This window comes from Melozone crissalis, unplaced genomic scaffold, assembly GCF_028551555.1.
Source record: "Melozone crissalis strain CALT ecotype California unplaced genomic scaffold, PUWL_Pcris_2 ptg000090l_1, whole genome shotgun sequence".
In the NCBI taxonomy this organism is placed as follows: domain Eukaryota; kingdom Metazoa; phylum Chordata; class Aves; order Passeriformes; family Passerellidae; genus Melozone; species Melozone crissalis.
Window position 1 is genome coordinate 2,791,402 of NW_026535867.1, and position 17,621 is coordinate 2,809,022.

Consider the following 17,621-nt stretch of genomic DNA (forward strand, 5'->3'; position numbering starts at 1 on the left):
CACTTGTAATTCCTATTGCATTGAAGACGTTTGTATCACTGCTTAACTGAGTCACTACAGCTGGGGAGGGGCAGGGCAATGTGGGTTTTTGGGAAAGGAAAAGAATCATGCAAGTCATCAGCCTAATTCTTCTGCCCTCAACAATTTGATATGTAAACAGTATTTTCAACAACCTTTTGGCTTGAGAATTAAAAAATAAGATAAATTAAAAATAGTTCCTACACTAGTACTGAAAACAGACCAAATAATTTAGTATTATTTTAACATTATTAGTGCAATGCTATAATTAGTTAAGGTACTTAAATTAGGGTAAACCCCTCCATGTACTCCTGAATGGAGAAATACAGTTGTAGTGTGTAGATTTAACTGAATGTTATTCTCACTGGCCTACACCTTGCTGAAGTGACCATCTTCACAGAGCACCATTATTTACAAAAGTCCATGTATGTACGTATGTATTTTGGATATCTCTTATATAATATTTTTTTTTTTTTTTTTTTTTTTCCTCCAAAACTCATGAATTCCAGAAAGGCCACTTTCCTGTGCACTGGTAGCTACAAGCTCTCCCATGTACAAATATCCTGTCCTCCCTGAATGACCTACATTGAATCCCTGCAGAACATCCTGTGTAATTTCTGAGATGCAACAGAAAGGCTGCCAGGCTGTTATGAGGCCAGGGTAGAACAGTCCTTGGTTGCAGTCAGTAAAGCCAGTGGTGGGGAAGGAGGAGTGTAAATCTCCTCCTTTCACTTCTGTTGGCATAATTTTATATTTAAAGAACTGTGGTCCTGTGTACCAAGTTTCCTGGCCCACCATTCTCCTTCACTTCCATGCTTCTACCTCAGCAGCTAAAAATTAATCCAGAGTAAGAGGGTAAATTCACCAGCAAAGAGCTGGATGTAGCCTAAAATACAAAAATACTGACACAATGTGCTGCCCAAGTGCTGCTAATAACAAACAAAGTGAGAGAGCCTGAACAGACGTGGGAGTTACACAGGAAAAATAAATGGTATCCCTGTGGTTTGAAGTCCTTCTCCCTGCCAAATTCCAAATATTGGCTGCAAAGTGAGGTGACTAAAAAACTTGTCAAAGGAGCCTTCAAAATTCAAACTAGAAGTTTACTACTAGAACCTTCCACAAAAAAAACTAAGTAGGGCAAGATGATTTTTATCAATCCACACACAAACAATGGCTGCCACTTTCTCATATTCTGCTGTAAAACACACATTTTCAATTATAAAAAAGAAAAAAATTAGTATTTAAGCTTTTCTTACCCAGTCACCACAAAGGCTATTAACCCCACAGATGCTTGAAAATTAAATAAATAAACTCAATAGTTATTTTATTATGGGAATTTACTTTTAACTCCATTTTCAACTGGAGTTCTCCTATACTCCACAAAGCAGCTTTGATGTTCAAACTCACCTTTAGCATACTGCCTCATGCTTTCCATATAGGCAGAGAGGTTTTCTGCAACCAGTGTGACGAGGGCGTGATTGTGCTGAAGCTGATTGATTAGGTCATGTCGGTAAAACACGTGGGGACTTCTCTGAGTTTGACTGGAATTAAAATACAAGTGTTAGAGGGAGAGAAAGAAGCTTTGCATCAAATAGCTCAGAAATCAATTTAAGAGACAAATCTTTGATGCAAGATCCAAATTTTCCTACAATATCTCAAACAGAACACAGATTAAGTTTCTGACAATATTTTTCTATCTTCTGATGTATCAACAGTTCTTAGGAGTTACTAAAGCAGGCCATTTATGAGGATTTTATGGTTACAAAATGTATGGAAAACATCAGAGCAATGGGAGCAGCTCAGTGTGCTGGAGAGAGAATATCTGCAGCAAGACAGAAGACAAACAAACACCTGCCCAAAATGCACAGTAGACCTTCAACTACAGTATAACTACAATATGCATGACCCTGCTTTCTCCCACAGCCATCTGATATTCTTTTCTACATTTAACATTAAAACACCAAGCAAAACTCATTACCATAGTCAAAGTACACTAGCCAATAAGCAAACCAATTATTTCAATACTTAAAAAAACCCTAAAAATAGTATTGATTTTTTCCTAACAATAACTATGTGGGAAAATGTTGGTACAAGCAAAAAAACCTGTTACACAGAGCATATAACCTAAAAGCCCCCCAGAAGTTCAAGAAAGGAAATATCCCAAATAAATAATTGTTGTAATTCAAATGTATTATCAAGACTTGACCAAAAATGCTTCTCTTAAACAACACTAGAAATATTCAGATGACAGAAGCAAAGTACAGAGCTTGTGTCCAAGACCCACATGCCATGAACACTATCAGATTCTAGAGCCTAAGGACTCATCACCTCTGCAGAACACTCTCCAATTTCTCAATTGCTGCAGCTGTAGATCAGAGCACTGATCTTGGCTGCATAAACCAGAACTGCTCTTCCACAGCAAAGAGAGAAAAAAAGTGGGTGTCAGGGGGAAGAGCAGCATTCCTCATTCCCATTCAGCTGATCCCATAGCCTGCCCTAAGAAACAAAGATCTGATTTCCAAACTGTTCTCCTTTCTTTCAACACTTAAACAAGCAGACCTCAGAATGAGCTGAGTGGATTACAGGTAGGAATTCCCACCCTTCCTGGGAAAGAGGGTGTCCATACCACATGGCCCACAGCACCCCACAGCACTTCCACACCTTCAGAGAACAGTGGGGAAGGCAAGAAATCCCAGTTCCAGCATCAGCTGATCAGTGTCCATCTGGGTTTAAAAGACAGAAGCCATCAATACCCTGCCAGTAATTTTGTTATCTGCAACCAACAGACTTTGGGCTGCTAAGCACTGTGGTTTTCAGAAGATTAAATTTCATAACATGCAAAATTTTCTAAAATAGTTTGAAAAACACTCAAATACCCAGACATTTCTCAGACAGAAAACAAAATGGATGAAAGCATGAAAAAAGGAAACATACAGGACTTCACAGATTCAAAACATTCTCTGTTTTCACTTTAAGAAACTTTCTAATTATGTTTCATTCCATCTCCACCAACCTCCTTATGAGAATAAAGCAGCAGCAAATCCAGCAAAAGGCTGGAAGTTTATTTTAGTGGTTACCCAAGATGTTACCTCTAGACAGGGAACTGTATTCACAAAGGGTAACAGAAAAGAAGAACACTGATTATTTGGGAAATACATATGATCAAACAACTAAAGGAACAAACAGAACCAAGATGGGGTATTTTGTGGAATCAAAGATATTAGAGTGTGCATTTATATTCATAATATTATGCATTTGTATCAATCTCAAACAGTACAGCAAAACCAAATCTTTATCAGCACAAGACTACAATGTTCTGTGTTAGGTATTTTTTATTTCTCTCCTTTCTCAGCCACATGCACAAAGAGTACATTTGCACACGGATCCATCTTGGTTAGCAATGACTTTGAAAAGCTGAATGATTGAAATAACTAGAATTATGTGCTCTGAGTTTTAACAGTGATTGTGAGCAACATTTCCAATATTATTTTGATCCATTGCTAGGATGGACTCAAAGGCACAATGATTGTCTTTATGCATAGGAAAAAAAGCTGATTGACAAGAGCTTCTAGAATATTTTCTAGCATTAAGACAAAGACTACATGCAATTAAAATTTTCCTTATGCATCTAAGATTAGACTAATATGACATTGTCCCTGGGACACAATAATTTAACCTTTAATATTATTACACATTAGTTACTAGACATTCACTAATGAGCAATAACTGAGGAGCTTGAAAAACTGAAGTTAACAGCAGAACTAATATTTTCATTGTGTTATACTCAATGGATACCAAAAGTCAATGTGTAAAAAGAAAAAATAACATTTTTAAAGAGATAACAAAGTGTTTTGGATTATGAGAAAGGACATAGCTAGAATGCTTATTTGTTAGAAAAATACTGGCAAACTGGCAAAGGCAAAATTCCAAACAATTTAAATGGAATAAAAAGAATTATTTATCTGCACATATAACTCACCCAATATAATACTACATATGTAACTCAGCTTTTGAAGATGACAGTTGTGCCAACTGAACAAATGCTATGTACCACTAAAAGAGTGCAGATTATTCAGATGAAAAATCCAAATTGTAGCAACCACTTCCCACAAATTCTTCTACTTAGGGTAAAAAGTGACTTGAAGCATCATTGTTGCCCTAAAGCACTATGAAACCACTGAACTCTCACTGTTGAGTTAATTCTCCTGGGCAAATAAGTTAAGAGATTGGTCTTTTACTGCTCAGGTAGATACAGGTCAACCTTAAGCATTTGATATTGGCCTACAGGAGGCTCTACCACCCAACACAGAGAGAATTATGATCATTATCTGTAAACTAAAGGTCAGTATTATGAGTAATAAAGGTGACTATTCCTAAGGATTAATAAGCATCATTGCACCCATAAGAGTCCTTGTACTTACATAAATATTATTTTCTGTTGAAATTCTGGTTAAGCTGAACTTCCTGACACATGTAGCACTTCATTGTGATCAGGGAGCTAAATTTTGCCACAGCAATTGTATAACCAATTCATCACTTTGTTCAACTGCATGAATAACTAGCAACAATTAAAACCTCCCCCTCAAAAGAATTTCTACAGTGCCAATGGCATAGGATAATTTATACAGATTTTTGCCAGGAATCAGCAGCACTTCCTGATCTGGACTGAACTTTCCATTGGCAGTGCCAGTCAGCTGACCCACCTCAAAAGAGTAGCATAAAGAATATGTGCTCTGTGACATGTTTTTGAGGCAGCTGTCACAAATACCTGTTTGGACTTATTTTCACTCCAAATTCTAGAAGGATGTTAAAAGTTTTAAGTCAAATAAGGGAAGCTGATAGGAAGAGGTATTGCATGCATGCATTACAGTTTCCAAACTGTATCAATATTAAGAGTTATGAGAAAACTCAGAGGACTGGGAAGTCACCGATTATTTCAAAACTGTGTTTGCAAATTTCCCAGTCACCTGGGCAGTAACATCACCTGACTAAAACAACTCCCTCAACAGTATCTTGCTAACAAATCATTTTAAGTTCCTTGATTGAATCTTTTAATTACAAGTTCACTTTCCTGACATATTTGTTTTCAAATTCGGCATAAAAATAAGGTGCTATTACGTACTGCAATGCAGACTGCCCTGAAATCTGAGGAAGATATGGTCAGATTAAAAAAAAAAAAAAAGAGGAGAGACATTCAAACCATTTAATTGAACATAGAACATACAGGAAACCTACACTTCCACAATCAAAAAAAGTTTAGTTCCTCCCAAGATTACTTTGGAGCAGAAACCTAAATCAGTGCCTTGAATGCTTGAAGTGCTTCAGTAATTAATTACTTAAAGCAAAGTATCTTTGTTAAGGCACTGTGCTAAAAGTATTCAACTTGAATAAGCAGGTAGCTTGGTTTGCCTGGATCTTGCAGCACAAAAAAGATTAAGGATGCCACAACACAGAAAACAGACTTTTCTGCTAATTGGCAGAAAACTTCGTGACTTTTTTGGATAAACTTCAAACAATCATTAATGAAAAACTGCAAGGAATTGAAATATACTGAAAATTTGAGAAGTATGCTGCAAACCAAATGAATATATAAAACTCCAGAAGCCAGGAATGCAACATTATCACAGCTCCTGAAAATGCTATCAGTAAGAAGAGAGTGTTGTGCAAACTGCAGCTTATTTTCCTCAGCTTTCCCTGATTTGATCCTTTTTGTCAGCTGACTGTAATAGCAATATTGACTTGAATACTTTATCTGCTTACAAGAATTAAAACAAAGCAATTGTGCAGCACTGATAAGCCAACAATGTTTTTCAGGAGTATGTAAAAATTCTGATGTGAATACGAATACTCTTAGCGGCTCAGTCTTTTTTACTGAGAAGACATTAAAAATAATTAAAATAATCAAGTATACTTCAACAAGTCCAAACTGATAATGCCTTCTCATTATTTCTTCCTTTCAGAAACAAACATCAAATCAACCCCCGACAAAATAAACAAACAAACCCCCTCACCCCAATAAAATAAAATTTCTAATTTCTAATTTATTTCTAATCTATTCCATTCAGGAGAGAAAATCAGTAGAGAATTTCAGCCAGACCAGAAAGCTACCTTTGATTTTAAGCATTTGAACTAGATGACCTGCAAGAATTTATTATCAAAGATCAAGGATGGGTAGCTATGTTTGTGTATGTATGTGTGTGCATGCAGCCACATAGGCACATAAAACATATTTATGCTTTGTAAGCTAATTCCATTGTTAGGCAGGAAATTCCATTAATAACAGTAAAAGAAATCCAGATTTTCCACTAGATTACCATAAAAATTATTAAAAACATGTATGAAGAAGCAGTTAATGCTCTCTTACCAAACTTAGGTGTCTGATTGTTTAGACACTATTTATACACACTAGAACAAACTCAAGACCATCTTCCAACACAGGTTATGGTTTTACCTAGACTTTCCAGACCTCTTGCAAAAAAAAATTTAATTTCAGCCCATCCAACTTTCAACAGACAAAATTTTATCTGAATCCCATTCTTACCTCAAGTTCTGTGGTGCTTCACCAAACAAACTGCAAATTTCTCTAATTTGTTTCAGTGCAGGAATGACCCATTTGTCGTTTGTGCGAAGCTCTTCTATAAAGCGATCTATCCACTGGATCTTCTGTGTGTCTCGATCCTTAAAGAACAGCAGTTTATCATCAAAATCAAGCATATTGCACAACTGTCCCAATTCCCTTTCTTTGTGTCCAACATGGAGCACTCAAAAGTCAAACAAATACTGGATCACCTGAGTTTTGAAGCATGAAAGCACAACAGCAGTGTCTGAGCAGCACCACAGGCTGGCAGAAGCTAAGAGTGTGTTACAAACTCCCTGCACTCAAGCACTACTTATTTAACAAGTGTTTAAATGATTTCCTTTCTTCTTCCATTTATTTCTACTCACTGTCATAAAACAATGAGAAACTGTTTCTTAACAAGATGAATAATGGATTCATTTCAAACCACAATTAATTACTACTCTGACAGACTTTCACAGAAGTTTGGGGAGGGAAGGAGAGTGTATCATAGTATAAAAAGGATCTTGCTAGGTCCTTTCTAACATACACGACAGATAAGGACTTACTGGCACAAAAAAAAGTGCAACAAAACCCACTGAAACAAATTAGCAGAAGTTTGGGAAAGAGCAAAGGGGGTGGGGAGGGGGATTGCTTTTTCTTTCTCCCTAGGTAGGGTTCTTTTCCAATTCTTCCAGTGTGCTAATTACAGTACATCACCAACTACAACAAGACAGGCAAACTAATGCATTACACTCTCTCTCTCCCATTAAAGCACCAATGGTGTTGATTAAAATATGTCCTGTAGCATTTTTAAAGTACTAGGATGTTGATAGAACCATACAAATTTATGTAAATAACACTTCTGTTAAATTACCAAATAGCTTGAATTTTTTGTGGGGAGCGGAAGGAAACTCAGAGACTGATTTCATACTGGTTTACTCACCTGTGAACAGCTGTAATCTAAGATTTTTATATGGGCACTGAGAGCCTGGTCCATGATATCAACTGGCACATCATCACTGTGAGCCAAATTCCACAAAAGGTTCAGCACTTTGTGTGCCATCACTCCATCCTTGTCATCCTCTGCAAGGCGACGAATTAACTCCAGCAGCTTCTCACGCTGTTTCTTGCTGGCATTCGTCCAACTTGCCTAAGGCAGGATTTTAAAAAAATATTATAAAAGTCTTTTTTTAAAAATTCCACACATAACCAGCACTGCTAACAAACAATGCAACAATAAAGTGATGCAACTACATAAAGAACTTTCCCATTAATTCCTGTCATTAATAATGAATAGCAAATTAGAGCAATACATAAGCCAGACACAACTGAAGAGCTCTTCTCTTCAGTATTATATTTACATCTACAGCATATTCACCTTGAAGCTTAAAAAGAGAGGGCTCTTTATTCAAACATCACAGATGTGTTTGTAAAAGTTAACATTATCATTGACAACTGCACCAACAATCAGAGTGGGCTCAGCTGTTTCTTTTAAATGCTTTCACAAAAGTGCTTACACTTAAAAGATTTCTTAAATAACTTATAATCACTACATAAGTAAAACTTTAGTATCATTCATGCCTCTGAATCAGACTGAAACACATGGCCCCTGCATTCCATTAACCTTCTCCTGAATAAGTTTTCAATATGCCATCATTTCATATCCATCTCTCAAGGTCAGACACAACAGTTTATACACAGCATTTCTGAGCACTGGGTTAAGTAGCTGAACATTAGACCCACATTTACCAAACTACAGGACCACACTAAACAAAGCACAAATTGCATGTAAGCCAAAATATGACTATAATGCATTTATCTAAAAAGAGAAAATAGAGTCTACAAAGCTGGCTTGCATTTTCAAGCAGTACAGCAGATCATGTCCAGAAAGTGAAACAGTGAAACAAGCCAGAGAGCACCACTACTGGAAGCTGCAAATAAAAGCCAGTGAATAACATAAACTTTCAGAAACAAGTTGTTTTGTCGTTTCAAACAAATCACTGTGTGTTTATAAACATTCAACTTTATCTTCCTGAGACTGTTTCATTTTGTATGTAAGCTAAATAGAGAAAAGTTATTACATGATAAAGAGGAAGTTGGGGGAGCAGGGAACGGAAGTCCTTGATCTCCTCTACTTAAAAGATCAAAAGTAGCACTGCCCAGTAAACCTGACAAAACCTACTCTAATGCCAGGAGAAAAAGATAATTTACTAAATCACCAACACTTCTTAATTTGGAACAAATGCAGAAAGGTATCTAAGACAAGTAACTTATTTTATTTGGAAAATTCTATATTCCTCGGATTGCTAAATTAACTTTAATACTACAGTCTTCACAGACCTGCATTATCCTGAAGTGTTCAAACCAGAAAACAAAACTGTCTCCTAAACAAAAATAAGAGGCCTTTGTTTTACACAGGAAGTAAACAGAAAATCTCACAAAGAGTGCTCATTAAAGAACAGCCTTTCTAGAATTAAATATTTCAAACTGTTGCTACACAGTAAAAAGTGTTTTAACACACAGAAACTTAGCAAATCTTAAAAGAGGAGAAAAACAGTGAAAAAGCCACAAATTTACACACACCCTCACAACCCATTTCCTGAATACAGTCAAAACACAAAATTACCTTAAAACAATCAAACAGGTGATCAAGCTGTTCAGGAGAGAAATCCCAAGCTAATTTTGCAAGGAGATCATGCACATTTTTTACAATGGCTTCATGTTTTCCTGCCTGTCAGGAAGAAAAGAAAAAGAATCCACCAAAAGTTCATATTAAGTCAAGCAGCAAGACATTCTACATAATTTTTATAAGGAAGACTATTAGAGGTGGCCAGCAAGAAAAGCTGATGCTGTGGGAGCAGCAAACTGAAAACTTCACTGGGAATTCACAATATTTAGATTTCCCTTTTAAGTGTAAGTATTTAAGTGTGCTTTGTATGTGTGCATACAAGTATTTATTTAGACCATAAATACTGCAGCATCAAAATATTTATTTTTTTGTTCCTGCTACAAAATCAAACTGGGATAGAGGACAGGAAAATCTAAAAGGGTATTTTAACTTACAAACTGGTATTTTTATGTTGCTTTGTGTGGGTTTTTATGGTTTGGGGTTTTTTTTATAACAAATTACTCAAAATCCACTTCTGAATTTCACTGAGGTATTTTAAGGTGTAAATCAATTTTTAGTATTTCACCAGTTTCTCAGGCTGAAGTACCTCCTTTGTGTTAGTGGATTCACAGACAACTAAAGCCTTCTATTGCAAACAACTCATTACCAGACAATGTTTTAAAGTCCAGCATCTTTTAAAGTTACAAATCCAGCAATGAAACAACTAAGGACAAGATGCTGAGTTTTATACTAGACACAGTTTTAACTGAGAGTGTTGTGTACATCACAATTTTGACATTTAAGGAGGAAGACAATGAGGGCAAAAAAAGCTAGTTCCATTTAACTCCAAGCATGAAGAAAATTTTCTGCCCAGGCTGGAAAACACATCCTGTACTTTACATTTGCAGTCAAAACCAACAAATGTGGACTATGAGAATCAATAGCTGATTTACTGTAGAAATTTTTGTTGTAAGTGAGAAATAAAAAATGCAAAACAAATACCTAGAATACACATTCTGATGTAATTAATCTTGTACACTATTAAAAATACATGTATAAGCACTTTTGAAATTCAATTCCTACTAAAAGCTTCCATCAGTAATTTAAAACCAAAACTAAAAACCAAACCCAGACTAACAGCTTTGTTACATGCTGTGCCTTAAATTTTTTATAAGGTGTCATAAATTTTTGTTTTAAAAAAAGTCATTTTAAGCAGCAATGTTTGTTTTCACATTATGGGTCAGATTACAAGAGGGGGAATTACTAAAACCATAATTCCACTTGACTTTGGAAAACATCATGTAATTTTTTTCCTCTTGCCAGATCATTTCCTGGATAGAAAGAAAAACTGAATGCATGCAAGGCAGAAAGAGCATCTATAATACAGAAATGTGGCCAACTCCTGGGGGAAGCAAGAATAAAGCAGGTAAAAACTCTGATTTGGGAGGTTTTTAACAGATCTGGGGAAACTGTAAAGCACTGAAGGGTCTGGGGAAGCAAAACCAGACAGTGGGAGGAGGTAAGGAACCTGGTGTGTGACCTGCCAGCTTGCTGCACAGGAACAGGGAAATGCCTGTGAAGTTCCAGTTAAACACTCCAGAACACAAGTCATGAGACCTCAGCCTCTGCCATTCTGTATTTTGTACAGCTGCATCTTCCCCTGCAACTTAATGCCTGCATTTAGAAACTTACAACACTATTCCTTTCATCAAATGCACTCCTATATTGTGAGCACTGGCTCTGTAAGACATGAAAACACTTCAATAAAATTAAAACTTAGGTTGCCTTTGAAAGGCAAAAGCAGCATAATTGCATTACTTTCAGTAATACTAAAGTGTCTCAGGTGCAGGCTGAGCCTCTAAAGCCAGGCAGCAACACAAGTGCTTGAGCCTGAAAGCAAAACCCCCCCACTGCTGCACTGAGGCCAAGCTAAAATAGCTTGTTATATAAAGCTACACAGTAAATCAACTCCTCACTACTGAATTTCATGCCCCAGCTGCTCTCAGGAGCAGTCATTTAATAAGAACTTCTAAAAACTACTATACACAGGCAATAGTGAAGTAGGTGAAAATCATTCTGTATTAGCAAATTTTAGTATTCTTAATTTTTTAGTCCATTATAGTCCCATGGCTAAAGCCACAGTGAAACCATCCACCTGAATAAGAGTTACTTTCACACCAAAAAAGTACAGGGCAAAATTACAGCCAGAGCACTGCACAGCCACCTACTTGATAGCATAAGAAGTGAGCAGAACAAGCTGGGAATTTAAGGGCATGGAACATTCCTTCTGAAATTACTCCTAGTTTTTTTTCCAAATAGTAAGGTGGACTATCCCCATTTTTTAAGGGTTCAACGTATTCACATTTTTCTGGAAGGGTAGAAAGTTTGACTGACACTAGCTAATCCACATGTCCTATTTCCAAGCACTAGGAGCAAGGTAATTGCTTGGAAGACTTTTCTTCCCAAATTTCAGACTTTTTCCTCATCTTATTAAAAGTGAGGCTCTAAAATAGGTAAAAGAGGCCTACTAACAGCAAACTAACCTCTCAAAGTTTGGGTTTTTTTTTTTTTCTCCACAGGTATCTTGTAGTGTGGAAAGACCTACAGACTGCAAGATAAAAACTAACAGTATGATCCCAGACCTTAATTCAAGTAATCTGTGCATTGCTCTGCTGCATTATGAAATTTTCTTAACAGGCCTTTGGGATAATAAGAAAAGACTGTATTGAGTTTCAGCCTGTGCAGTTACTGCCATGCTAGAACTGAAGCCTAGGCATGATGAAATTACTTGCAACACCAGAGATCTCCCTTATATAAATATAACCTGAAATTAAGTCCATTTAAGCCAAACTGTTCTAGTCTCAGAACAGCATGAACACGTGTAAATTGTGTTACCAAAATAACCAAACTTGTATTGGCCTTTGTCAGGGTATAACCCAGCTGGCAAAGGAGCACCACAGAGCTGCTCACCCAGCTCTCCACCCCACAGTGCCATGGGGGAAGAGAGTGACAAGGGGGAAAGTGAGAAAACTCAGAGTTCAGATAACATAGTACAGAAGCTGCTATGAAGAAATGTAACTCTGTCCCTGCCCAAACCAGCACAGCCCTCCCTCCCTGCCTTGGAAACCAGAGTTGGCCTTCCCACACTTGAAGGACTGGCCTGAAGACTTTTTTGTACAATCAGAGTTTCACTACCCTTCATTTATGTTTCAATCCTCTTTCTTTAAATTTTCTGTGTACTTGATAATTCTCAATGATTTTGTCTCTCCAGCTGCCTAGTCTGTGTATTAGAATCATGCAGCCCAGAGCTAGGGAAATCCATCTCCCCAGCCATGTAAGTAAAAACATCAATATTGCAAAATTGGTAACTTTTCAAAAATCATTACTGCAACACAAGGAAAAGAACTTGCAGCTAAATAACTTCTAGAACAGTCATCATTATAAGCCTTACTAATCACACTCTGCCCAGGAAAATCTTACACAACTGCATGGAACTCAGAGATTAGCAACACATATTTCTCCATGCATTTTAAAATACTAAGCTATTGTGTATCATGCCTCTGCTCAATGCTGAAGGTTTGTTAATACTTAAAAAGGATCATCTCTGCTCCATGTTCTGAACTGTTCCCTCAGGCTTTACATTTATGTGTGGCTGACCCCTTCCACTGGAGACACTTCAGATGACAATTTTAAGCTCCAAGACCCCAAAAGCAAACACCATTTCACCTCAAATTTTCTTTGGCTTTGTCTAACACAGAGCAGAAGCAGCCCAGGTTCTCTTCCCCACACGACACACAAGGAGATGCCTCCTGTGCAGCAGCAGACAAGCAGCTGAATTATTTACCTGTGCAGCCCAAATGTTGTCAAGATCCTGCAAAGTGAGAGCTTTCTCTTTGATGACAAACCGGAGAATTTTCTCAAGTTTTTCTACATATTGAGGTTGATGAAGACTATCTCTTAGTACAATTGATAAAATGTTGTTCTGCTGGATCCATTCCTGAATATAAAAAGAAAGTAGTGCCATCTCAAATTATTCAGGTGCCATCATTAATATTTAAACTACTAAACAAAAATCCAACCTGTTACAGATTAAAAAAGATGCAGCACAACAGAAAGGCTTTCATCTTTAATTTCCTCTCTCTCAAAAAAAATCACCATTTAAAATAATCCAATATATTACTGCATTATTATTGGAAAATGTTCAAACAATTTCAGACATAAGAAGCCAATGTGAAGAAGAGTAGAGTTAACTCTTCTATTCAAGCAACAAAATTTTTATTTTCCAATTCACAGCCACTAAGTATCAAAACCAAATTGTTTATGACATGCCTAACTCTACTGGTACACCTACAGCAGATCCCATAAAAAGGACTTAAGCAAGGACTGAAATATAAAAAGATTATTTAAGTACAGCCACTTTTAGGGTTTTGAAATGTTTCTAACTGAACCAGAGGCAAATATTCAAGTCATATTTAAGGAGATGCAATTTTCTCAGTGGTGTCACTGACACAGTCAGACCATTTTGTTCCAAGTGAAGCAAAGCAAGATGCGCTCTGAGCACTGACAGAGAAAACAAACACCCACAGCATCACCACCTCCAACACTGTCCTTGATCAGACTTACAATATTCAAGCTGGTCTCATGAAATAATGAATCTAGGCATTTTCAGTTAAAAACACAGGTCTTGTATGAGATGCCAAACTGTAGGTAGGAAATGTGTAAAAAAGAGACCTATTTCCTCCTACTGCTTTAAAAAGTCAAAACTGCAGTTATTTTTTCTTGTCAGATGTTCTTTTGTAGATTACAAACCTCACAACAGGTGGCCAGTCAGAAAGATGGGGCAGAACAGTGTAAAAATCACTTAGCACAGCTAGATTTCACAAAAACTGAGAGAAAATAGTTCTTATTTTAGTTTTATAATTGCTTATTTTCATACTTCCCTATACATACATTCAAGCAACAGTATTCATAATACAAAAGTATTGATTAAAACAAAAGTGTGGTATCTAGAGTTTTCTGTACTGAAGTATCCAGCTTCTGAAATGTGAGAAACAGAGCACTTAAAACTCTGATGAGAAAAAGTAGAAGCACCAAAGCCAGACTATATCCTTAATTAAATGACCATTACATTTCTAGTTACTGCAACACTGCAATTGCAAATGAATCACATTTGTTTTATCTAGATTTCTCTGGGTTTTTTAAAACTCTATATGAAACACACACTATCCAATGATCCATTTTTGAACCATGATTTTAGCAGCACTGAAAAGTAATTCTCAACAGCAGCTTTGACACAAATGCAGCATTTTTTCACAGAAAGGCCACTCTAAAGTGCTTTATTACCATGACATGATGCCTAATGTTTTTAACACTATATATGAAAATAAACAATGTGTGCTGGATCCACAATATAGAGCTACTTCTACAGTTGAAGTACAAAGGAGAAACCAAATTTATGCAATGAACTTCACAGAAAAGGAGCACTTACTGCCATTCTTTCAGCTGTGAGCCACTCTTCCTCTTCAGGATTACCATGTCGATGAGTGTAGTATGACACACTGGATATTACTTTGTTAACTTCATTTAGTGCATTCATTTTACCATTGAAAGAGGAAATTTGTAACAACCTGTGAGAAAAATTTAATGTAAGAAGTGTGGAAAAAAATGTCACCAGTGGCATATTATATTAGGAGTAGCATCTTACCTAAGAATCATTTTTAACCTAAATATTTCTAAATTTTTTACAGTTTCTTCTTGTCCTGGAACTCTTGAAGCTAAGTTCTTTAGAGATTTGATTATCATTGACAGAGCATCATTTTTGGCTTCATTCTTTGCTTCTTTTTTCAGTTCATCATCTGTTAAATTTTCTAAAAACTGTGGAACCATTTCTATAATTGGAAGGAAGTATTTCTTCACTGTATGTAATGTTAAAAATTCAAAACATTGTCCAAATGGCCTAAAAAAAAAAGAAAAAAAGGAAAGTGTCATAATCAATAGTCATGCAACATTATGAAAATAAGGTGCAATTAATTAAAGAAACTCATATTTACTTAGAAGCACATGAAATGCTGAAGGCAGACACAACCAGCTGAATGAAGAGATGGAGTGAAAGGAAGTGCTTCAATAAAAGTCTTAAGCTTTCTGCTAGCACAGTATTTTATACTGAGTCCAGCTTTTGCAAATGCATAAATCATTATTTAGAAAAAAACTTACTTGATGAGAGCTGCAATGATCTGAACATTCAATGCTGATCCACTCATGAATCGATCATGCAAGACCTGAAATCCACTTAATGTGCCAAACTTGTTGATAAGATCTACTAGCCAACCCTGTAATAAAACAAGCAGTTATTTTCTGGTATTCACAAAGTACCATCCAGAAATACTTTCAAGCACCTTTTAATAACAACATTTGTTTTAAAACAGTCATTACACAGTTTACATATTCAGTTTTAAGGAAATGCTCAGAAACAGGCAACAGGATATCTGTTATCATGTCAAAGAGCAGATGCTGTAGATGAGCTGCTCAAGAAATTTATTTAGGAATAAAACTGACTATAATTTAGATCCAACTTTAGCTGTTAGATTATTACAGAAAGTCTGACAGTTCTGGTATGTTTTCTTTGTCCTAGATGTGATAATGTCACATATAAAAACATTAAGGATGCAAAGTAACATTCTTCTAAACACAACTAGCAACACAAGGGAAGTTGAAGGACACTGGAGTGTTTTATCCTTGGTTCTTACAAGTAAATAGTCAGCACTTCAACTAAAGAAAAAAAATTTAAAAAACTAAAAAAAAAAAAAAAAAAAAAAAAAAAAAAGTAAAAAAAAAGTTGTGTGTGCATATATATGTGTATATATATATATATAAAATAAATAAAATTCAGTTAACTCCTCAAGTCTTATCAATGCCATTTGGAGATCAATTCTGAAAACTTCAGACTCAAGAACCAGGACAGATGGCTAATCTTCACTTCCAGTTAAAAAAATAAAACAACAAAAACAAAACCCCAAGAAACCACAACTACAGAACACAAACAACCAAAAAACCCAAACCTTCAACATCCTCCCAAAACAAAACCAAACCAAAGCCACTGAAAAAACCACACTGACACTGGTATCTCATGTCCAATTAAAAAACATTTCTTCCACCACTGGAAACTGAAAGGAAGAGAAAATTCCTAATTTATCACATAATCTCCTCCTCAAAGTGTGTCACCTACAAAATTTCATGTTAAGGGAGAAGGTAAATGCATCAACTGGCAAATACAAGCAAGCCAGTTAACACAGCAGGAATGTCATTCCAGCAGAGTTGTGCCAGCTTACCACAGAAACAGGTGACACAGTTTGATGGTGGACCAAAGACAGGAGGAGTTAGAGGAGAAATGCACATTAAATCAGGAGTCATAAGCAACAGAACATCTTAGTGATAGAAGAATGAAGAAGGCTTTTGCCCCCACTCTAAGAACACTTCTCTACAGCTGCTGTGCCATTAGGTAACACTGCACAGAGTAAAACACAGGGCTCTGGAAAGGCCCTCACACCTTTGGTGATCGTGGGTCAGGAGGACGGGCATAAAGTTCATCTTCAGCGAGCTGGACTCCCGCAGGAACTGTTTCTGAGGGACGAGTACCATTGTAGAGGTGGAATTTGCAGTGAGGATTTAAGGCCATGGCAAGAAGTTCAAGAAGGGGAAACCAATCTTGGGACAGCTTGGCCACACAGAGTTCCACTAGTCTATGAGTGTTGTTAATAATACATCTCTGTTAATAAAAAAAAGAACAAGTAAGAATGTGGCAGGGGACTGTACAACGAATATGAACTATAAACTTGTAACATACATGGTTCTAGTTCTCCCCCAAATCATCTCTCATGTTTTATTTCCTTCCAAAACTCTGGAGGCAATAAAGTGAAACACTGACAGAAAGATGACTCCCCACTGCCTGTCCAGATCCATGCACACAAGAGTTTTCTCACAACTTGCTACTGAGTTTCAAAGATTAGCTCCAGCTTTTACAGTCTCCCCCTAATCACAATGGCAGTTTCCTTCCTTTTTAAATTACCACGCTCTTCAGAAACACAACTTGAAAAACTCACATGAATTTCAAACTTCCAGCCGCTCACTGCCTCATCTGTAAGGATTTTTGTGAAGGATATTGTTAACCCATCTCGAAAAAATCGCTGGCATGCTTCACTTTTGACATCAAGGCCTATTTAAAACAAGAAAGAACAACAAACTATTAGACATAGAATTTCATTAGCTGTTACATGAACATTTTACATGCTGAAAGCAGATCTGGTGTGCTGGTGTTGATAAGTTCTTCTCAGTAGCTCATACAGGGCTGTGTTTGATTTGGGCTGGAAACAGTGTTGGTAACACAGGGATGTTTTCCTTACTGCTGAGCAGGGCTCTCAGATCCAAGGTTTTCCTGCT

The 17,621-nt window shown here is 36.6% G+C and overlaps 1 protein-coding gene across 2 annotated transcripts in view; it reads right to left on the reverse strand.

The window, feature by feature from the left end:
* Nucleotides 1–17,621, reverse strand: part of USP9X (ubiquitin specific peptidase 9 X-linked) — a 100,553-nt gene that overhangs the window by 50,817 nt on the left and 32,115 nt on the right. For both annotated transcript variants that reach the window (XM_054291345.1, XM_054291344.1), the window contains exons 5-14: nt 17,285–17,397; nt 16,732–16,950; nt 15,399–15,514; nt 14,890–15,141; nt 14,674–14,812; nt 13,030–13,182; nt 9,204–9,308; nt 7,521–7,727; nt 6,560–6,696; nt 1,426–1,559 (exon numbers count right to left, since the gene is read on the reverse strand). In XM_054291345.1, the coding sequence (XP_054147320.1) occupies nt 1,426–1,559; nt 6,560–6,696; nt 7,521–7,727; nt 9,204–9,308; nt 13,030–13,182; nt 14,674–14,812; nt 14,890–15,141; nt 15,399–15,514; nt 16,732–16,950; nt 17,285–17,397 (1,575 nt within the window). The remainder of the gene's footprint in view (nt 1–1,425; nt 1,560–6,559; nt 6,697–7,520; nt 7,728–9,203; nt 9,309–13,029; nt 13,183–14,673; nt 14,813–14,889; nt 15,142–15,398; nt 15,515–16,731; nt 16,951–17,284; nt 17,398–17,621) is intronic.